This window comes from Pleurodeles waltl, chromosome 6 (assembly GCF_031143425.1).
Source record: "Pleurodeles waltl isolate 20211129_DDA chromosome 6, aPleWal1.hap1.20221129, whole genome shotgun sequence".
NCBI classification, from domain to species: Eukaryota; Metazoa; Chordata; class Amphibia; order Caudata; family Salamandridae; genus Pleurodeles; species Pleurodeles waltl.
Genome location: NC_090445.1, coordinates 281,934,333 through 281,951,636, shown reverse-complemented (window position 1 = coordinate 281,951,636; position 17,304 = coordinate 281,934,333). Strand labels below are relative to the sequence as shown.

The following is a 17,304-nucleotide window of genomic DNA, read 5'->3' as shown; positions in this document are numbered from 1 at the left end:
TGTCGTTTTTTCATAATAGATAAAGAAGATCCATGATAGAGGCCATTGACATAATCTAGTTTGGATAGTACAAGAGAGATAGTAGCCTGCACCTTGTGTGGAAAACCGAGGTGGGGGAAGATGCGTCGGAGAGTCTTCAAGGTGGTGAAGCTTGTGCATGCTAATTTGTCCACTTGGGCATTCCTTGTTAACTTGGAGTCCATGGTAATTCCAACGTTTTTAACTTCCTCGGATAATTGAGGAGGTGGTCCGAGATCGTCCAGCCAGGCGCACAGTGGGTCATACTTTTTCCAGTCACCATGTGTGAGTGTTTCCGTTTTGGAAGCATTTAGTTTGAGATGGCTCTGAGTCATCCACTGATCAACGGTTCTGAGGCAACTGATGATTTGTGACTTTTCAGTGTCCTTGGGGCATTCTAATTTGAGTATTTGTGTGTCATCTGCATAGTTGTATTATGTGAGTTGAAAATAATTGATCAGTTCTGGTGATGATATCATGTAGATGTTGAAAAGTAAAGGTGAGATGATTGATTCTTGGGGGACTCCTGCTTTTGTGAGGTAGTGTTTGGATGAGAAGGGGAGAATTGATAATGTTAGTTTTGTTTTGAAGTTAAGATGTAATCCAGTTGAGAGCAGTCCCATTATGCCTGCTTTGTGGAGTCTTTGAATTAGGGTGTCATGGTCAACCATATCAAAGGCAGCCGAGAGGTCTAAGAGAAGTAGTGCAGCAACTCCATTGCCTCGCATGTGGTTTTAAGATAATCCCAGATTGCTATGAATGCCGATTCAGTGCCTCTTCCTGGGCAGAATCCAGTTTGGTAGTCTGAAAGTATGGAATTGTTTTCAATGAATTGTGACATCTGGGTGGATGCTTCTCTTCCTATCAGTTTGCCCAGGAATCATTTGTGATTGGTCTATAGTTGTTGGGGTCCTATGGGTCTAGGTTTGTTTTCTTTAATAATGGACTTATGTATGCCTTTTTCAGGTTTTCAGGAAAGGTTTCTGTAGTTAAAGAGTTGTTGATGATTCTTCTCACAGGTGTGGCAGCAGAAGTAGATAAAAGAATGTTCTTGAGGATGTGTGGTGGACAAAGGTCAGAAGGCCAACCGGAAGGCCTGCTTGCTTTGACCAAATCCATAAATTCACCTTGTGATATTTGTTTGAAGGACTGTAGAGGCTGGGTTGGTTTATTCTTAGAGGGGATTTTAGGAAAGGAGTTGGTGCTGATGGTTTTCTTCTGTTTTAAATATGAGGCTAATGTGTCTACCTTGGTTGTGTAATGAATGGCAGCTTGTTTGTGAAATCTTGAGTAGTGGGATGGATTCCTTCCATGAATTTAGGTTTTCAAAATTCATTGAGAATTTGATAACTTTCTTTAGTTGCAGATTTAGCATTTTGAATTCTGTCTGAGTAGTACTTTTTTAAAGTTTTTTTGATTGATGATTTGTATATGCTGTTAAGTTTGTGTAGCTGCAGTTTGTCTTGAATGTTGTTTGTTTTTAGCCAGGTCCGTTGCAACCTTCTGTTTTGTTGCTTTATCTTTTTAAGTTCTGTGTTTCTCCAAGGTGTTGGTTTTCTTTTGTCCTGTTTAGTTTTTCTGAGTGGTATTAGGATATCAAAAGCTTCCTGTAGCCAATCAAAGTTTTGGAACAGAATACATTTGATCTACATCTGTGTTGGCTCTTAGTTGTGTTTCCAAGTCATCAAAATTGAGTTTGCTCCATGGTCGATAGGTGCATGTATATAAGTAGTTGTGGGGTGTGTTGATTTGTGGTGTTTTATGTCGGAAAGTTATCAAATGGTGGTCTGACCACGTGATTGGTGTGATGTTATGAATGGTAACTAGTTCAGGTTTAGCAAAAATGAGATCTAGGATGTGTCCAGCGATGTGTGTGGGATTGTGTACAATCTGATGTAGGTTCAGTGCAACCAGGGCAGTGGTGATAGCTTTTGGATGCGGCTTATTGGGTTTGTCAAACCAAATATTTAGGTCCCCATTAATGCATAGGTTTGAGTGTAATGTAATAAGGTTTGAGACTTTATCTAGAAAGCGTCTGGGAATGTTGAGTTGTAAATCTACTTCCCTCCAGAATTCTTCCATATTCAAATATAACCATGCAAACTCTTCCAGATATGCCCTGCAACAGTTATTTCACTGCCTACATTAACTCCTTAACATTATTAAGGGCACTATATATGGCATCCGGGATGTCTCTTTCTTTACTGTGCATGCTAGCATTTTCCACAATGATGCATTGTGTCGACAAATGATTAGGCAATAGGTCTTCCAAGCTTTAATTGCAAATATTTTTTTTAAAGAAGAGTTTAGATTGTAGACAAAGGTTTAAATACTTACAACTACATTACCTCCCCATTTATCCTCTAGTTGCCTCACAATGGTTGAACTCTGTATATTGTGTATGATCCCGAGCTTCCCCCTCTTTTCCTTTTTCTGTTATATTGTGAAGCTCAAAGTTGTAATATGCAGTACTGCTTTTAATGCAAGACTCTGGAGCAGTCAGAGCTAACAACCAAGTTATCATTTGCTTTCTTGATGACTGTTGACAGCATCTGTCTATAGTGTTAAGTATGTAGTGGGTTCTGATCAAATGTCCTTCAGAGGAAAAACATTAACCCTGTCTACTACTCCGCTATCCAGTTTCATCAGGTTATGATAGCCCACAATATTGGTATGGACATTGAGCTGGGCTTGGTTCAGACATATCTGCGAACATAACAGCAAGCCCAACCTTCAGTAATATCTGTATGGGTTCGATTAAAATATATAAATTGGCTATTCTTCTGATGCTGGGCGACTCTCTACTAAACCTTGAACCTAGTAAATGATCTAACGTGGTCTATACCTTCACCACTTTGTTCCTAGATCTTTTTATTATTACAGCGTGGGATTCAAACCATGTTTAAATTGCACCAACCATGAAAGGACCTCCTCATCCTGGTAGCGCCATCACAAATTCCACAACCACCCTCGCATCATCCTTGTTGGTTCTCCTTGATTCAAACTAAAAGTAACCTGTGCTTTAAAATTGTTTAAAACCACAACCGGCTTTTAGTACGACAGCCTTTCGCAACCCACCTAGCTTTAGATGAGATGGGCAGTTTTTTTTATGTAACTAAAGCATCATGGGGTAGAGCTTTTGTCATTTACAGGCAGCACATTTTCTTTTGAAATGGTCACTAAATTTGCACAGCCATTCCGTTACACTGATAAAATGATATGGCACACAAATGATAATGTGTAGAAATCCAGTTTCAGTGAATATATACTATTTGTGCACCACCAAGTAAAGTGTCTTGATTTGTTCTGTTCCTATTAAAATCTATGCTTCCATCACATTACAAAAAATGTGCTTATTTTTTGTTTTCCTAACTGCTGCATGTGTACCGTTTATTTACAGGTATTTAACGTTTTATTGTGTATTATGAAAAAATACATCCTGCAGCCTTTCCTTTCATGCGTCATGTACCAGTAAGATTATCACATCATTCACTTTACTTTTCTTTCTCTGTTTGCAAAGTGAGTCTGAAAACGCCAGTCCCCATGTTTAAAAATAAATAAATAAATAAATAAGCAGAACACATGACCAGATAAATACAGAATTTAAAGGCATGTTTGATTTGCTGCATTTTTGCGGCCCACCAAAAATCGGCTTGCGAACCACAGTTTGGGAAACACTGCACTAGGATCATTGACACATACAAACGGGAAAAAGTGTATTTTTTCATATGTGACATTGAGAATACTAGTTTTATCGTATGATGTACCTTGCATGCACATTTTTACTCAGGTTGAAATTTCACGGATTTTCAACATTTGAGCACCTGGAAACTCAATCTGCCTTAACCATTCTGATATGAACAGTATTATACTCACAGCATTAAGTAAGCGGTTACTCACTCACTTTATTTATAGCTTGGACTCTCGGTGACCCACCAGAAATCAACTTGCGACCCACAGTTGTGGAAACACTGTAAAACACATTTCACCTTATGTGCTGTATTTGGACCAACCTGCTTATTTTCGCTACTACCCACTGATAGCCCTTTTGAAGAGACTTGTTGTTTAGAGTCTCACCAATTCAGTCCAAGTTGGTTCAGTACCCCATGTACTTTAAACACCCGTGTGTTCCTTGAAGACAAATTATCATCTTTTTCAACATGAGTACAGCATACGATAAAACTAGTACTGTTAAAACCACATATGGAAAAATTAAAAAAAATCCCCTTGTTTGCATAAAACACCCAGGAGTTGCCAAATATGCTACAGATGGGCTTATTTTTCTTCACCAGACTTTTATCTAGAGCAGGAGAGAGGCAAACACTCAAGTGCTAAAGAAGAAGGAAGAGAAAGAAGAAAACAATGTGACAAAGAAAGAATGCAGGGATGAAAAAGAACCTGCAGGAGTGACATAAAGTGGGATGGGGTGTCTGGTGGTGAATTAAAAAGGCATGAACGGGAATCAAGACTACGCAGCTTTGTTATTAGACCTTCCAACAACACTAAGTAGGGCTGGCCATGGGCTTTCTGAGCAAAACACTGGGCCTGAAAGAAATATACTTGTACATAGCACTGCACATTGCAAACGCAGTATTTGGGGGAGAGGAGCAGATTGCTACCACCTACGTGACTCCGCAAGTGTCTTTGCAGCTATTCACAGAGATTAACAGAAAGCATCCTGGTTCATGAATGTTGCAACAGAAGTACTGCAACTCCTTCTGAAACATCTTACACATTCACTCTCTCAAAATCACACAAACCTCTATAAGCTCTTGTAGAAAATTATTACATACAGCATCTCTATTTCAGCATATTAACATGTTTAAAACCCAGTTCTAATATGTAGCTATGAATTTGTAATTTTAGTCTTTTTTTATTGTAGAAATTTCGGACCAGAAGGCACAAATTAATTACCTGAAAGAATTGGTGCAGTCTTTGCCTCTGCCAAACCGTGACACCATGAAAGCTCTCTTCCAGCATCTGTGCAGGTGAGACTGGGAGCGACTCTGTTGCCCGGGATGATCTGAGCGTTACAGGTGTCGTTCTGGTTTAACATTAGAAGGTAAATCCCAAGTAAAGCATATGGTGCTTTTAACCACTTTAGCTGTGTTTTGGAAAACCTCGTTCATTATAAAAGTCAAGAGGTTTCTGATGTCACAAATATGACATCCTGGTGCACACAGACTCACATATTACCAGAACCCCCCAAATCCTTCATAGGATGCACAGAGTGCATGTGTACTGCACGATATATATGAAAGAAAGCTCACTGGGTAATGCATCCACTGCAGAGATCTATGCAACTTGGAGATCACAGTTTGAAATATTTGTCTGTATACTAAGTAATTTAGCCTTCCACATATGTTCAGATGAGTTATTAGGTAAAAGTATTACCTCCACAAAGACACATTCTGCTGTGGAAGATGGCATCCAAAAAGTTATATTGTTATGGGGAGAATTCAAACATGTTTTTTAAATCTATTCTAAAGCTAGACATGATTCCAGCTCTTCTTGAAAGATGTGGCCACAAACAAGACAAATCCTAGGCAACAGAAGAGCAGACAGAATGAAAATGTAATGCAACATTTTAAATAATTTTGTGAAGTTTGTTTTCCAGTTACCTGTCTAGCTCCGCTAGTAGTGCAGTCTTCACATTAAGTCTAAATACTTATAGATGTCTCTTTTTACCTCAGTGTGCCACAAAGTGGCATGTATATAATCACCTACTCCTTTCCCCAGATCTCCTGTTTCTCACTTTGAGACACAATTGTGATGGGCCGAAATCGCAAAGGAAAGATTTAAGGTGGTAAAGGTGCTGCTCCCAAGCAGAGCTCATGGTGGTGGGAAGACAAGGTATTACTAAGGGTTGGCTCAGCTTATAACACACTTTTCACCAGTACAGGTGATACTGGCTGTTTTGCTTTCCTTATCTTATGACCGAGCTGACAAAACTTCTCTGGAAGGCACTTCTTAGTTTAAAGAAGACATTTATTATTACTTCACCACGAGGTTCCTGAGAGACGAGATTAGTAGGTTGGAAGCACACATTTAAAAGTAGTCACAGCAATGAAAGCTAAATATATCAAAGTACTTCTCAATCGCAATGTACACAGCAAATATATGTGATTATATTATAGCATAACTTCAAAGCAAAGAATAAAAGTCAAAATCATCACTGTAGGGCCCATCACTGCTCTTCATCTTTCTCATGCCTGCAAGTTGATGACTCCTGTTCAACTACGAGAAAGAGATTTTCCACCCAAACGGGAGGTCAGGCAGCTGACGTCCGCTCCTGACTGAAGTCCTGGAAAATTCCCCCTTGCTGCTGCCCAGGGACACCGTAAAAAGCCTGCTAACAGGCCATTCCCTCCAATCACAGCCGGAAAAGAACACGCTGGAGAGTGGCCAAGTCTCCAAGCTTGCTCGATCCCAGGCTGGATAGAGAGGTAAACACAAAATATACGCTCTCTTATCACGCTAGGGTTCGGTGTGAATTCAATACGAAAAACACAGCTTGGTCTATCATGTGGAAAAACAGCTCATCTGCAATGTCTCAACTGCAATGTCGAACTCCACGATAAAGCCAATAGGCAGCTAAACTGAATACAAAATGTAATGTCTAATGCCATGTTAAAGCCAATAAGCAGCTAACCTAAATACCAAATGTAATGTCCAATGCCACGTTAAAGCCAATAGGCAGCTAAACTGAATACAACATGTAAAGTGCTACTGATGAACATTGAACAAATAATATGCGCAGTGGTGAAACACAAAGTCATTGGTCAAACACAATTAATGGTATAACACTGGCATCATCAGGACTGTCAAAGAAATGCGTTCAGTATAGGAGTGTAATCTATCTTTTGATTAATAGGATACAGAGAGTACAGAATTTTGTGACCAGAGTAGTTCTGAGCAGAGCCACATTTGATCACCTCAGTCCTATACCCTGGTTATTGTATTGGAAGTGACTTTTTCAGAAATCCAAAATCCTGTCCTTTGTTGACTAGAAGTCTTTGAATTAGTACCATCAGTAATTTGGCCTGGCAAATCAGTTTAAACCATCATTGCCCTTGTCAAGAGGTGCATTGGTAAAATGGCGTGCTGTAGAGGTGCTACATCTGGGTTGTGCCCTTTTATCTGAGACTGCCCACTGAGTATCTTTCAAGTAAGCACTGAAAACCCTTTCTGGCCTAATCTCAGTAGCCTTTACATGCTATCCCCTCAGTAGACACAAGTGCCCTCATACCTTTGAAATTGGGTGCTATGTAAATGGATTTGCATTTGGATTTGGATGTCTGCCCTTCACCACCTTAGAATGGCCAAGTTCTCACTTTAAAAGCTTTAAATGCCATTGCCCTGTTGAACAAAATACAGTCCTTGTGGTAGTTATCTCCCTTCACCCCTACCTCTCTAGGATGTTTTCAAAAACATGAAACCCCTCTGGCTTTGCCTCATAATGAAACCACTACAAAATATTTTTTGGGGGAAAGAAATGACAGCCGCCTTCCATCTAAGCTTAGTGATGTGAGAATCTCGTATTTATTCAAAATGCCAATGCCTCGCAGAAGGCCAGCCACACGTCAAACTTCACTTTTGACTTTCAGATAATAGCAACGCCTGTTGTAAAATTCTAAACCTCTCCTGGTTCGGACTTGGCCTAATGAGCCTCAACATCCACGACCGACCCAAGACTCGGCTTGGTTTGCTTTAATTGCTGTTAGAAATGGGGTCTCTAGTTGGCAGTGGTTTGCACCCTAAGTAGGGACCCTCACTCTAGTCAGGGTAAGAGAGTCACACAGCTAAGTTAACCCCTGTTTACCCCCTTGGTAGGGTGGCACGAGCAGGCAGGCTTATCTCAGAGACAATGTGTAAAATATTTGTACACACACAAAAACACAGTGAAAACACCATAGAAGTACTCCCCACCAATTTAGACAAATAGCCGATATGTATCTGAGTGAACCAGACTAGAACGACAAATATCTAAGATACACAAGCAAAGGTATACATTTTTTAATATTAAATCCCAGTAAAGCACTTAGAAACATAATAGCTCCAACTGGGGCTATCATGATGTCTTTACGGAGTCAACAGTCCGATGCCACTTGCGAGGGAGTGCGGGTTGGTCAAGGAGTTGCACGGACCCCAAGGTACAGTACAAACAATGAAACAAAGCGTTGGGGAGGTGAGGCATCGCTGGAGCTGGTGTGGCGTCAGTTCCTTACTGCTACCAGGGAGTTGAGGTGTCAGTTGCTTACTGCTTGGCAGGGAAGGTGAGGCGTCAGTTCCTTACGGTTGCAAGGTAAGTGGTGCAGCATCGGTGGCAATGCGTTGGTTCCTTACAATCTGGTGGGGTCGATGTATCCAGCAGGTCAAGACACAAGGCGTTGACTTTGTTGTGTCGCAGTCACACCACTAGGCCACAGGTGCTGCAGCGAAGTCCAGGTTGGTTATCATGAACGTCAGTGACACAGCACTTGGGACTCACGCTGCAGCAGGACATTGGAGGTGTTGCAGCAGCATCGGGCCTGTGGCATCAGTGTGTTTGAAAGAAGGTACTGTCATAACAAAAGAGACCTATTTAGACATAAATTACCCCTTTCATTACTGACCCTTTCTTGCCAAAATTCATGGAAAGCAAAGCTTGCCAAAAATTCCAACAGTTTATATTAGTCAACCTTTGTTGGACATTCTTAATATAAGGCACCAGCCGCATTCATCATGATGGGTTTGTTGAAAGCGTTTGACATGGTTGACCGTAAAGTCATTCTTGATTGGATAGTGCACCGTATGACATTTTTGACTGGGGCTGGATAAATTCCTAATTGTCTAGCAATGGACAGTAGGTAAACAGGCAAACCTACTTATTTAAAAGACGGAAGATGGACTGTGGAGACCTTCATGACACCCCTCTCCCCACTTTTGAACAGTCCTATGATCCATAGTAAATAAAATTGTTTTGACACCCCCCGCCCACGCCCTTGTTGCAGTCCACTTGAGATAAGGTCCACTCCCATCTACAGAACATTGCCTTGGAGGGTCACACAATTTCTTAGGTTTCTGGAACACAAGCAAACTTGGATCTGAGACAAATAACACCATTATTGACAACAAGACCATTTCTTGTTTCAAAGTGCTAGGGCACCCTACCATTAATTCCCTCATACATGAAGTGATCACTTGAGTTATCTTCCCACTCTGGTAAGTAAGGCAGCACACAAGTGTCACATGGGACAGAGAGCCAATGTTCTAAAATCACTTTGAGGCAATCACTGACTTCTTAATACTTGCTACAATTCTTACTTTTCACCGAAGAAAAAATCACTCTTATTAAAGTAAATATAATTTCCTGTCCTGTACTACAAACCAATTTACCTTGACCTACTCATAAAAAGTCCAACTTATTTTGAGGATTTCCAAAATAAGATAATGTGGCTCCTCTGTGCTCCTCAGCATACCAGTCATGATATACAGTTGACAGTTTATTTTGTTAGCTTTCCTGACCTCCATTTGAATATTTATAAGATCATGTGATTCTAACACTAACTTGTCACACACTTGGATAAACCTGTCTTTTGAATTAATCAGTGGGCCAGCTACAGTTTGCACACGTTGGTCCCTAATATATTTTAGTTTAGACACAGATGTCATAAATTCTCAAACAGTGGAATAGATGCCCAGAACAGTCTTACGCACACATTTCTACAGATACTTGAGCATGCTGTTTTAAAATTAACTAAAAGGTGCAAAGTCAAACTATCCTCTTATTACAGCCCTTTTTGTTTCCTCTTACCAGGGTCATTGAGAAGCATGATGAAAACCGAATGTCTGTAAAAAGTGTTGCAATCGTATTCGGCCCAACGCTCCTGAAGAAAGAAACAGAAGCGGGAAACATTGCCATGCACATGGTCTTCCAGAACCAAGTTGTGGAACAGATTTTGAGTAATTGCAATTACATATTTGCTGAGAGCTGAGCCTGTAATGACCTTTTGATACCATCTCCAAATACAACTACATGAAGGCGCAGGTTCGCCTGAGAGAGCCATAGTATATATTGTATATTGTATAAATGAATACCACAGTGAATGAGAAATTCATTGCTTTGTGTTGCTGTGTATTTTAGCCAACACACAGTTTATTTGTATATAAGAGGAACGGTCTGGCAATCAGATCAAAAAAGCTATTTGGAGTCTTAGAGTGCTATAATAGTGGTTGGCTGTGAGATACATTATAAAAAAAAACATTACAAGTGAATTGGATGTTGAAATAACTTTCATTAAATTGCCATCAATGTATTGCACTGAATTTTGGTGGCATGCATTTGATGCATTCTTGTTTAATATTTTTCTTTCCTTCACTGTATTTCAGGGAAGGTTATTCCCAGATATTTTTGTACTGTTGTACACTTATTATGCCCACTAGATGTCAGTATTCATAATCTAGGTTTAAGCATCGCAAATCTAAGGCACGTTGCTGGTCTAGCTTACTTTCTAAACACATAGCCCTCGACTTAGGTTATTTTGCCTGACTCGAGTCACTTCTGTCATTGGTAAGGAGCACATGAACTATCTTTTTTCCAATACCATACATGCCACCTCTGTGCAGAATATTTCTTCATAGTTATTTACATCAACCCTCAATTCAGTGTATATCCATTTCATGTTTGGTAGCAATTTGCTTCTTGACTTGCTTATCTCTAAAACATTGCATGATAAACATTATAGAATTCTGCCCAAATCCAACCTTCCCTATTGGTGAAGTAATAATGAAAGGAGTCAGCAGAGACTCTTGGGAACTTGTTTGGAAAGCATGAAATAAATCCACTTTTACATCATCAGCTGCAAAAGAAAAATAATTGTCCTTTATGTGTTCTTCAGTTGGCTCAATTCACAGTGCTTCCCTGGTGTCCAATATTTTAGATAGGAAAAGGACATTTGACAATTTTCCTTCCCAAATGTGTTACTTCTGTAACCCCGGACAAGAATATTGCTGAACAGTGATATCATACGAAGAGATTGTTTTATGTATTGCTCTTTTTTTATTTAAGTACATGTTTAAAGAAGTCACATTATGTTCGTACCAAAGAAAAAATACTTCAAATCAAGAGAAACATATTTGGACTCTATAAAAGATTTTGTTTAACAGATTTACTTTGAAGCAGCAGGACTGCCTAAAGCTGTTTTACAACATGTTACTCAGTAGTGACACTGAAAACAAATTAAAGCTACTGCATTATCTATTTAAAAAAACGTTTTCCGTGCTTTCTTTATTTACCTATTTTATGACAGTTAAGCTGCAACTAAAATGTGACCTAACTGCTAAACTGCATTAACTTGTTTCAAAATAAATAAGAAATTTCACATATTAACACTGTGAGTGACATTCAAATATTTACAAAGGCAACATGGTATTTTCAGTTTATTAACCGTAGGATAAAAAAATCTTAAGGTAGTTAAATTGAAATACCAAATATTTGATGAGTCACAAAAACTGGGAGGGACAATATATATAACTCTGTAATGGTCACATTGTAGAGATCTGTCAGTGTTTACTGTTTCGCTAATAACTTTGGTGCCATTTGACGAAGTTTCATGAAACTTTACAAAAGAAGTTCATCCACCAAAGCTCCTTACTGACAAGTTTTGTAGGTGATCTATCAAGCATGGCTAAGTGAAAGGGAGAGGATCCAAAATGTCATCTTAATATGTTAATTCCCTTAGGAAACTTTGAGAAGTGATAAAAAAAAACTGAACTTAATTACACTGAATTTGGCAGAAAGTTAGATCTTTACTCAGAAAGCGTACTTTTTTCATTTAAATCCATTCAGATGTTTTTTGAGAAATTTGTTTTTAGAAAGATTTTTGAGTCTCATGTAGGGGATACAAAAAAAATAGGTATACAGTTGGTCCGGTAAGAGCCAGCAGTGCTGTACATTTAAACAAAATAAGGGTTCCTGATTGACTGAGGGAGCTTCTTTCTCCTATCTTCCTTTTCAGTCCAACAGAACCAAACGATCTGATTGGCCTGCTGCAACTTAAAGAAAAATGTTGTATTTGAACTAGTAAAAAAAATATAAGTTATGAGGAAGCAGGGTACGGTCACCCTGACCTCCTGGCACTCATGGGAAGGTGCAGAGAAACGGCCTCCCTCCCACCAAAGCCAAGCCACACACGTAAAAAAATAAAACAAGAAATTTAACCTGCAGTACTCCCACAGGACCCGGCGCTTCCCTGGGTAGAACTTGCATGTTTAACCTTTCAGCCGTGTGCAGTGGGGGAGGGCACCCTGGGGTTGGGCACAGAGCCTAGCTCTGCATGGTAGGGGTTGGGCGCAGGGCCTGGATGCATGTGGGGAGGGTTGGGCACCCCGCGGGGTTTGTCAAATAGCATTGCAAACCCACACCACACAAAGCTGACGACTTTGTGTGGTGGGTGGGTTGGCGAGCAGTGGACAGATATCAGGCCCTGTGGCCAACTCACCGCTCGTCTGGCAAAAAGCTGTGCTTAGCGGTGGAGCTGGTTGAATATGATAAAAAAATCCCTGAAATTCACTGAAAAAAACAAAGGTTAAAGTGACATTCTAGTTAGGTATGGTAATAAGATTTTGCTTAACTTATAAAAAAGAAAACCTATAAATCACAAAAAACAGCGACATTTATAGATAAGCTTTAGTTACTCCAGTATTGGAACTTTCACAGATTCACATTCTTGAAAACTTCCCCGTCGTCTAGATGGGAGTCCTGAATGGAATGTGTAACATAATGTATATCTACATTACATGCATTAGGCCTTAGTTTAGCAAGCTATCACAGTCATTTTGTAAAATATACCCAAACTCAAAACTCAACCAATCACACTGCACCACCCCCTTAGAACCTCCTGTGAGGATCTGCCTTCCCTCAGATTTTCCACTGCACGTCGTGCTGAGGAGTCTCCTTTGAGCTCTGCTCACATTTTTTTCTCTCAGAAGCTTATTCCCTGGAATTTGAAGTTTCTTCTCTTCTTTGGTGCTTCAAACTGGCTGCCGTGTCAGAGACACAAAAGAAAGGGCTTTTTAGATCCTGTGCCCCCTGTCTGAAGAAGAGATTATATGTGGATGATCCACATGAAGAGTGCATTTACTGCTCATACCAAAGTCATAAGACCAAGGACTGCAAAATATGTAGAAAGTTTTCTACAAAGACTTTAAAGGACAGAGAGGGTCGTCTTCTTTTGTGGCTTCAGAAATGTAAGGCTGGCCATTCAGCCTCTGACAAGGACAGTGCTTCTTCTTCTATCTCTTTTTCAAAAACGCCTGTCAAAAGGAAAAATGAGGGCTCAGATATTAATTCAGGAACCATCTAAAAAGGTTCCAAAAAAGTCATCTGAGGGCTCTTCAAAAATCGACAGCCCTGCAGAGAAAAAGCAAACTGGCATCCAAAAAGAGTCAGATTCCCTCAAAAATACTTTAAAAATACTATTTCTGAGCCATCTACGCCACCTCTGAAAATGAAACATAAATTAAAGAAGCCAGGATCTACACCGTCTGTGGCACCATCATCGACGATGTTCTCGTCAGTGACATCTACTCTAGTCACTATTTCAATGTCGACAGCGGCGGGCTCAGGATCCTTGTCAACGACGCTTTCATGCCTCCGTCGACAACGTCCTCGTTGATGGTATTTTCGTCCTCGATGCTCCTGTCGACGACTCTTTCGACGGCTACTTTCTCGTCGACGCCACCGTGGAAAACAGTGGATCTTCTTTCGTCGACTGTCAAGATGATGCCTACAAAAAGGAAAAGACCATCTTCATTGCCTCTTTGCCAGTCGTCGGAGCACACCCCACTCAAAAGGATATCCAAATCTCATCTAACGCCATCCATAACATCAGCAAGTAAGGTCTCAAGACTTTTACCATCACGCTTCTTGGATGGTGATGATGATGATTCAGATGATGACGGAGAATATGGTGTGTCTAGGAGCCCATCACAATTGCATGTAAAATTTCAGGAATATTCTGACAATGACTCGTATTATGACCAGCACTACTACAATCCAATCCCTCATCAACAGCAGCAGGGAATGGTATGCTTACCCTCCGGTCTGGTTTCTGACCTGCAAGCCATGCTAGCATATTGTAAAGAACGCTTCCGTCCAAAGCCTGCAGTAGTGCCCAAGAGAGTGGTTAAGGCACCAAGTACGCCCCTACACACAAGACCTGCAAGCCCATGCTTCGTCAGATGATGAAGCTGAAGATGGGGAAGTACTTTCAGCGCAGGATGAATGGGACGATTATGTGTTGCCAACGCCTGCCTCCCCAGAGCCAGCTTCTGTTGAGTCCCCTCCAGAGGATATTGGTATTTTTCATAATTTATTGGAGAAAGCAGCTGCACGATTTGAACTGCAAATGCCAACGACGCAGCAAGATTGTTTCTTGTATGACTTTAAAGAGCCTCATAGGAAGGTTATCAGGGCTATCCCTATTATAGACCATGTGTGGAATCAGGGTTTGAAAAGAATGCGTAACCCTGCTACGGTGCCAGCGGTCTTGCCTAAGCTGGATAAAAAGTACAAGGCAATGGATGATGCTCCTGTCTGCTTGTCAGGGCATCCAAAGCCAGATTCAGTGATTTCCCAAGCGGCACAATGACGTTCGAGGAACCCTTCTGCACCTCTGACCGCGCCTCTGGATAAGTAAGGTAGGCGCCTTGATAACATCGGGAAAAGATTCTCATCGTTGTCTGCCATTGTGTTGGGGGCAGCAAACTCCTTGGCACTCCTGGGAAGGTATGATAGGCAGCTATGGTCGGACATCACTCACTCATTAGATGACCTTCCAGACAAGCTGAAGCTAGGAAAATTCTTCTGGAGGGACAGCGCTCGTCCTCAGAAATAATAGGTTGTGCGTTAGATATTGCCACTATGGTTTTTTTGCTTCTGGCTGGATCAGCAGTGTTAAGGCGCCAAAGATGGCTTAAGGCCACCAACTTTCGGCTTGAGGTCCAAACGAAGATTCTAGACCTTCTTTATGATGGAGAAGCCCTTTTCGGCAAACAGACAATCAAGACAGACACAGATACTGCCAGATAGTTAGGCTCCCTGCAATATAAGAGAACACCCTGTTGAGGTGCCAGAGGTAGAGGGCAGTCTTCCTTTCGTGGAGGTTACCAGCAATACAGGTACCCTGCTTATTCCTATAACTTACAACTCTCCAGACCCCAATATCACCAAAGACAACCATCGGCAGCGGCATATAGCAGGCCTCCTCACAGAGGAAAGTCAGGAAGTCAAGCAAAAGATTCGTCCTTCAGGCAATGACAAGCTCCAATGGCCAGCTGCCTCTCCTTACTAAATCCACCTTCATCGTTGGCATCAGATAACGAACGACAGGTGGGTCCTAGACATAATACATTTTGGTCATCTTCTAGAATTTACATGTATGCCCCCGTGGACACCTTCTCCCAAGTACGTCAAACACATCTCCATCTTCTCAACCTAGAAACAGAGGTAATGTTATCCAAAGGAGCAATAGAATTAGTGCCCCATTCGCAAAAGTGAAAGGGTTCTTATTTGAGCTTCTTCCTAATCTGAAAAATATCTTGTCTATGGAGACCCATCCTGGATCTAAGGACGTCTTACAGCTTCTCAACAGAGCACACTACAAGGCTTCCTTAGACCTGCAAGATGCCTACTTCCACATACCCATTCACCCGAAACACAGGAAGTTCCTTAGATTTATGTTAGCCGGCCGGCACTTTCAATTCAAGGTGTTACCTTTTGGGCTCAAGTCTGCTCCCCAAATTTTTATGAAGTGTCTACCCCCTGTTGCAGCATATCTGGCACCAGCAACATCAAATATTTCCATACATGGATGACTGGTTAGTGAAAGCCTCCGACATCCAGTCAGTAAGCCATTCTCTCAAGGCTACCTTACAACTTTTCAGACAATTGGGCCTCACTCTCAACCGAGAAAAGTCCCAGCTTCAGCCAACCAAAAGAATAGTTTTCCTGGGCACCATACTGGATATGGTCCAAACAAAAGCTTATCCAGCAGTAGACCGACAACTCAAGCTAACCAGAACAATTCAGCAGAGAAAGTCTCTTTTCAGTTTGACGCTGCAAGTCATCACTTGGGATGATGTCGTCTTGCATAAATCTTATTCCCCATTGTCGCCTTCATATGCTTCCACTCCAGGAGGAGTTCAACAAGCAATGGAAGCACACACAAGGCTCCTTTGAGGGCACAATACATGTAACACCACGTATGTCAGTATCCCATGATTAGTGGATAACACTAGGAACATTTCCAGAGGCCTAGGCTTCTTAACCCAGGTCCCTCCGCTAACTATAACAACGGACGCATCCATGGAGGGATGGGGTGCGTGTCTGCAGGACCTCCAAGTGAGTGGCATATGGCCCCCTTCTCCCACCACTCTTCACATCAACCTCCTCAAGCTCAGAGCAGTGTATCTGTCTTTGCAGGCCTTTCCTCCAAGAATTCTGTGCTTATCTGAACGGACAATACGACCACCATGCACTACATCAACAAGCAAGGGGGGGGAGTCGGTCGCATCTGCTATCCAAAGAAGCACAGACCATTTGGACCTGGTGCATTCAGCACTCAGTGCACATAAAGGCAGAACACCTCCCAGAAGTACACAACACCACTGCAGATTTGCTCAGCAGGCTAAGCACATCTCCCCATGAATGGGAATTGAATCAGGAGATGCTGGATGGAATATTCCTCAGATGGGGAAAGCCAAACCTGGACCTGTTCGCAACATCCCAGAACGCAAAATGCCGATTTTATGCAAGCTGGCATCACCAACTAGGATCATGGGGAAATGCCTTTTTGAATAGCATGGTCAGGGATTTCTGCTTACGCTTTCCCCCGATTCCTCTACTCCCACGAGTGATCAGCAAAATCAAATCAGAGCCCTGTCAAATACTCCTAATTTCTCCAGCCTGGCCACGTCAACCGTGGTACACGGAGCTACTGTTGCTGTCGTCGTGTCCACCCATCAGGATAACACCGATTCCGGAGTTGCTAACCATCAATCAGGGAAAGGTGAGACACCTGGATCCCAGGTCTCTCAACTTATTTGCATGGCTCCTGTATTCAATGAGTTCACAAGTAAGACATACCAATTAAACTGGAAATGCGTCTGCTTGTGGTGTGTTTCCAAGAACATACACCCCTTTTCTTCCACTCCAGAACAAATCTTACCTTACCTACTTCATCTAGCATGCTCTGGTCTTGCCCATGCATCCATCAAGGTTTACTTGGCAGCCATTTCTAGATA

General features: G+C 41.5%; 1 protein-coding gene across 8 annotated transcripts in view; it reads left to right on the top strand.

The window, feature by feature from the left end:
• The window catches only part of ARHGAP27 (Rho GTPase activating protein 27), a 565,511-nt gene extending 554,248 nt beyond the window's left edge, over positions 1–11,263 (top strand). For 5 of the 8 annotated variants that reach the window (XM_069238072.1, XM_069238070.1, XM_069238071.1 and 2 more), the window contains 2 exons: positions 4,901–5,006; positions 9,818–10,140. In XM_069238072.1, the coding sequence (XP_069094173.1) occupies positions 4,901–5,006; positions 9,818–9,995 (284 nt within the window). In that variant the 3' untranslated portion in view covers positions 9,996–10,140. Of the gene's footprint in view, positions 1–4,900; positions 5,007–9,817 lie in introns of all 8 variants that reach the window. The other 3 variants (XM_069238073.1, XM_069238077.1, XM_069238076.1) reach the window with 1 other exon arrangement.
• Positions 11,264–17,304: the final 6,041 nt, after the last annotated feature.